Raw genomic sequence first — 2,852 nt, 5'->3', positions numbered from 1 at the left:
TTTCTGGCTGTCTCTATCAAATAAAGGTAATAAAAAATACATTAAAATAGTTTTTACTGGAGGAGTAATGGTTTACAGTCAACAGTAAAATCAATCATTTTCACATGTGTCACCTCTCTCAGTTGTCCACATTGCCATTCAATCCCCACTAGGTCCTCCTCCACCATCCTGTTCCAGGACCGGAACCCTCCTTCTTCACCCCAGATTCTTACTTTGGTGCAATACACCAAACCCAGTCCAAGTCCTGTTCTGTGAAATATATCTTCAAGTGTGACCAATCTCTATGAATCTAGATGAGGACCAAGTCAAAACTAATTGTATACTAGAACTCACCCTCACGTATTATTATTATTATTATTATTATTATTATTATTATTATTATTATTATTCGACAGGTGTCTCTGTGATTTGAATCCAGACAATATAACAGCTGTCTTGGAATTCCTCCTTCTGGGACTCTCAGATGATCCAGCACTCCAGCCGCTGCTATTCTGTCTGTTTCTGACCATGTACCTGATCAGTGTAATGGGGAATCTTCTCATCATCCTGGCTGTCAGCTCTGACCCTCACCTCCACACCCCCATGTATCTCTTCCTCTCAGTCCTATCTGCAGCTGACATCGGTTTTATCTCCACAACCGTCCCCAGGATGATTTGGGACCTTCAGACTCAGAGAAAAGTCATCTCTTACACAGGCTGCCTGACTCAGCTGTCACTCTTTTATCTTTTTGGATGTCTGGACAGTGCACTGCTCTTGGTGATGGCTTTTGATCGATTTGTAGCCATCTGTCACCCTTTGCATTACTCTGCTATCTTGAACGCCCGTCTCTGTAACCTGTTGATTCTGGCGTCCCTTCTGTTCGGTCTGTCAGACTCCCAAGTCCACAGCTTCATGATGTCACAGCTTACCTTTTGTGGAAATGTAGAAGTTCCACATTTTTTCTGTGACCTTCCTCAGTTACTCAAACATGCTTGTGATAGCACTGCCGTCTATAAGATAATAATGTACTTGATAAGTGCCATCTTTGGTGGTGTCCCAATCTCAGGGATCCTTTTCTCTTATACCAGAATTGTCTCCTCTGTTTTGAGAGTCTCTTCAAGAGGTGGGAGGTGCAAAGCCTTCTCCACCTGCTGCTCTCACCTGTCCGTAGTTTGCTTATTTTATGGGACGGGTGTTGGTGTGTACCTCAGTTCTCTATTCTCACCTTCTCCCAGGAAGGTTGCTGTGGTCTCAGTGGTCTACACAATGTTAGTCCCCACACTGAATCCCTTCATCTACAGCCTGAGGAACAAGGACATTAAGATAGCCACACAGAGCCTCCTCAACAGAATTGTCTACTGCTGATATTTGCTTTTTTTTTTAATTAAATCGGAAAATTAGAAATGATTTTGTGATTAAACATTTGGACTTAAAAGAAAAAGTGGCTTTTGAGTATTTGATATATAGATAATTGTTCTGGAAATGATCTATTCAGGATCATCTTGAATGAAATTGAGGGCATATTGTAGAGTAACAGGAGTGAGAAGTCAGTGAAGGGGGAGGGTGGTAATGCAGCAGGTTAAGCACACATGGTGCAAGGCTCAAGGACCGTCCTAAGGATCCTGGTTCAAGTCCCTGGCTCCCCACCAGCGGGGGGGGGGGGTGGCGGGGTCACTTCACAGCCAGTGAAGCAGGTCTGCAGGTGCCAGTCTTTCTCTCCCCTTCGTTGTCTTCCCCTCATCTCTCCTTTTTGCCCTGTCCTATCCAGCAACAACATCAATGTCAACAAGAACAATAATGACAGCAACAAGGGCAACAAAATGGGGAAAAAAGGCCTCCAGGAGCAGCTGACTCCTAGTACAGGCACCAAGACCCTGCAATAACCCTGGAGGGAAAAAATGTTAGTGCAGGGGCTGGATGGTTGGAAATGTGATTGAGCGCACATGTTACAGTGTACATGGACCCAGGTTGAAGGAACCCACCTGCGGGGGAAAGCTTCATGAGTCGTGAAGCAGGTCTGTAGGTGTCTCTCTGTCTCTTTCCCTCTTTGTCTCTCCCCCTACTTTCTTGGTTTCTGGCTGTCTTTATCAAATAAATAAAGACAATTTTAAAATATTAAAGAATAAAAGTTAGTTCATGGGGCTGGAGAAACAGTTCATCTGATAACATATGTTTTGGCATGTGTATGACGCCTATTCACGCTCATTTCCCTGCCATGTTGAAGTAAGCTGTGCTGCTCTGATCTCTCCCATATTTCATCTCTGTTTCTCATAAGTATCTAAAAATGTTCCTTCTCCTCCTCCTCTTCCTCCTCCTTCCTTTCCTTCTCCTCCTCCTCTTCCTCCTCCTTCCCTTCCTTCTCCTCCTCCTCCTCCTTTTCTTCCTCCTCCTTCCTTTCCTTCTCCTCCTCCTCTTCCTCCTCCTTCCCTTCCTTCTCCTCCTCCTCCTCCTTCTCTTCCTCCTCCTTCCTTTCCTTCTCCTCCTCCTCTTCCTCCTCCTTCCCTTCTTTCTCCTCCTCCTCTTCCTCCTCCTCCTCCTCTTCCTCCTCCTTCCTTTCCTTCTCCTCCTCTTCCTCCTCCTTCCCTTCCTTCTCCTCCTCCTCTTCCTCCTCCTCCTCCTCTTCCTCCTCCTTCCTTTCCTTCTCCTCCTCCTCTTCCTCCTCCTTCCCTTCTTTCTCCTCCTCCTCTTCCTCCTCCTCCTCTTCCTCCTCCTTCCTTTCCTTCTCCTCCTCCTCTTCCTCCTCCTTCCCTTCCTTCTCCTCCTCCTCTTCCTCCTCCTTCCCTTCCTTCTCTTCCTCCTCCTTCCTTTCCTTCTCCTCCTCTTCCTCCTCCTTCCTTTCCTTCTCCTCCTCCTCTTCCTCCTCCTTCCTTTCC

The 2,852-nt window shown here is 46.2% G+C and overlaps 1 protein-coding gene across 1 annotated transcript; it reads left to right on the top strand.

Annotated features, from left to right (window-relative positions):
* Nucleotides 1–414: 414 nt before the first annotated feature.
* Nucleotides 415–1,344, top strand: LOC103116125 (olfactory receptor 7E178-like). The gene has a single exon (XM_016189517.2). The coding sequence runs from the start codon at nt 508–510 to the stop codon at nt 1,342–1,344; it is 837 nt and encodes a 278-aa protein (XP_016045003.1). The 5' UTR covers nt 415–507.
* Nucleotides 1,345–2,852: the final 1,508 nt, after the last annotated feature.

Source organism: Erinaceus europaeus, chromosome 23, assembly GCF_950295315.1.
Source record: "Erinaceus europaeus chromosome 23, mEriEur2.1, whole genome shotgun sequence".
NCBI lineage: Eukaryota > Metazoa > Chordata > Mammalia > Eulipotyphla > Erinaceidae > Erinaceus > Erinaceus europaeus.
Note: the sequence above shows the minus strand (reverse complement) of the source record. Positions and strands in the feature narration are given on the sequence as shown.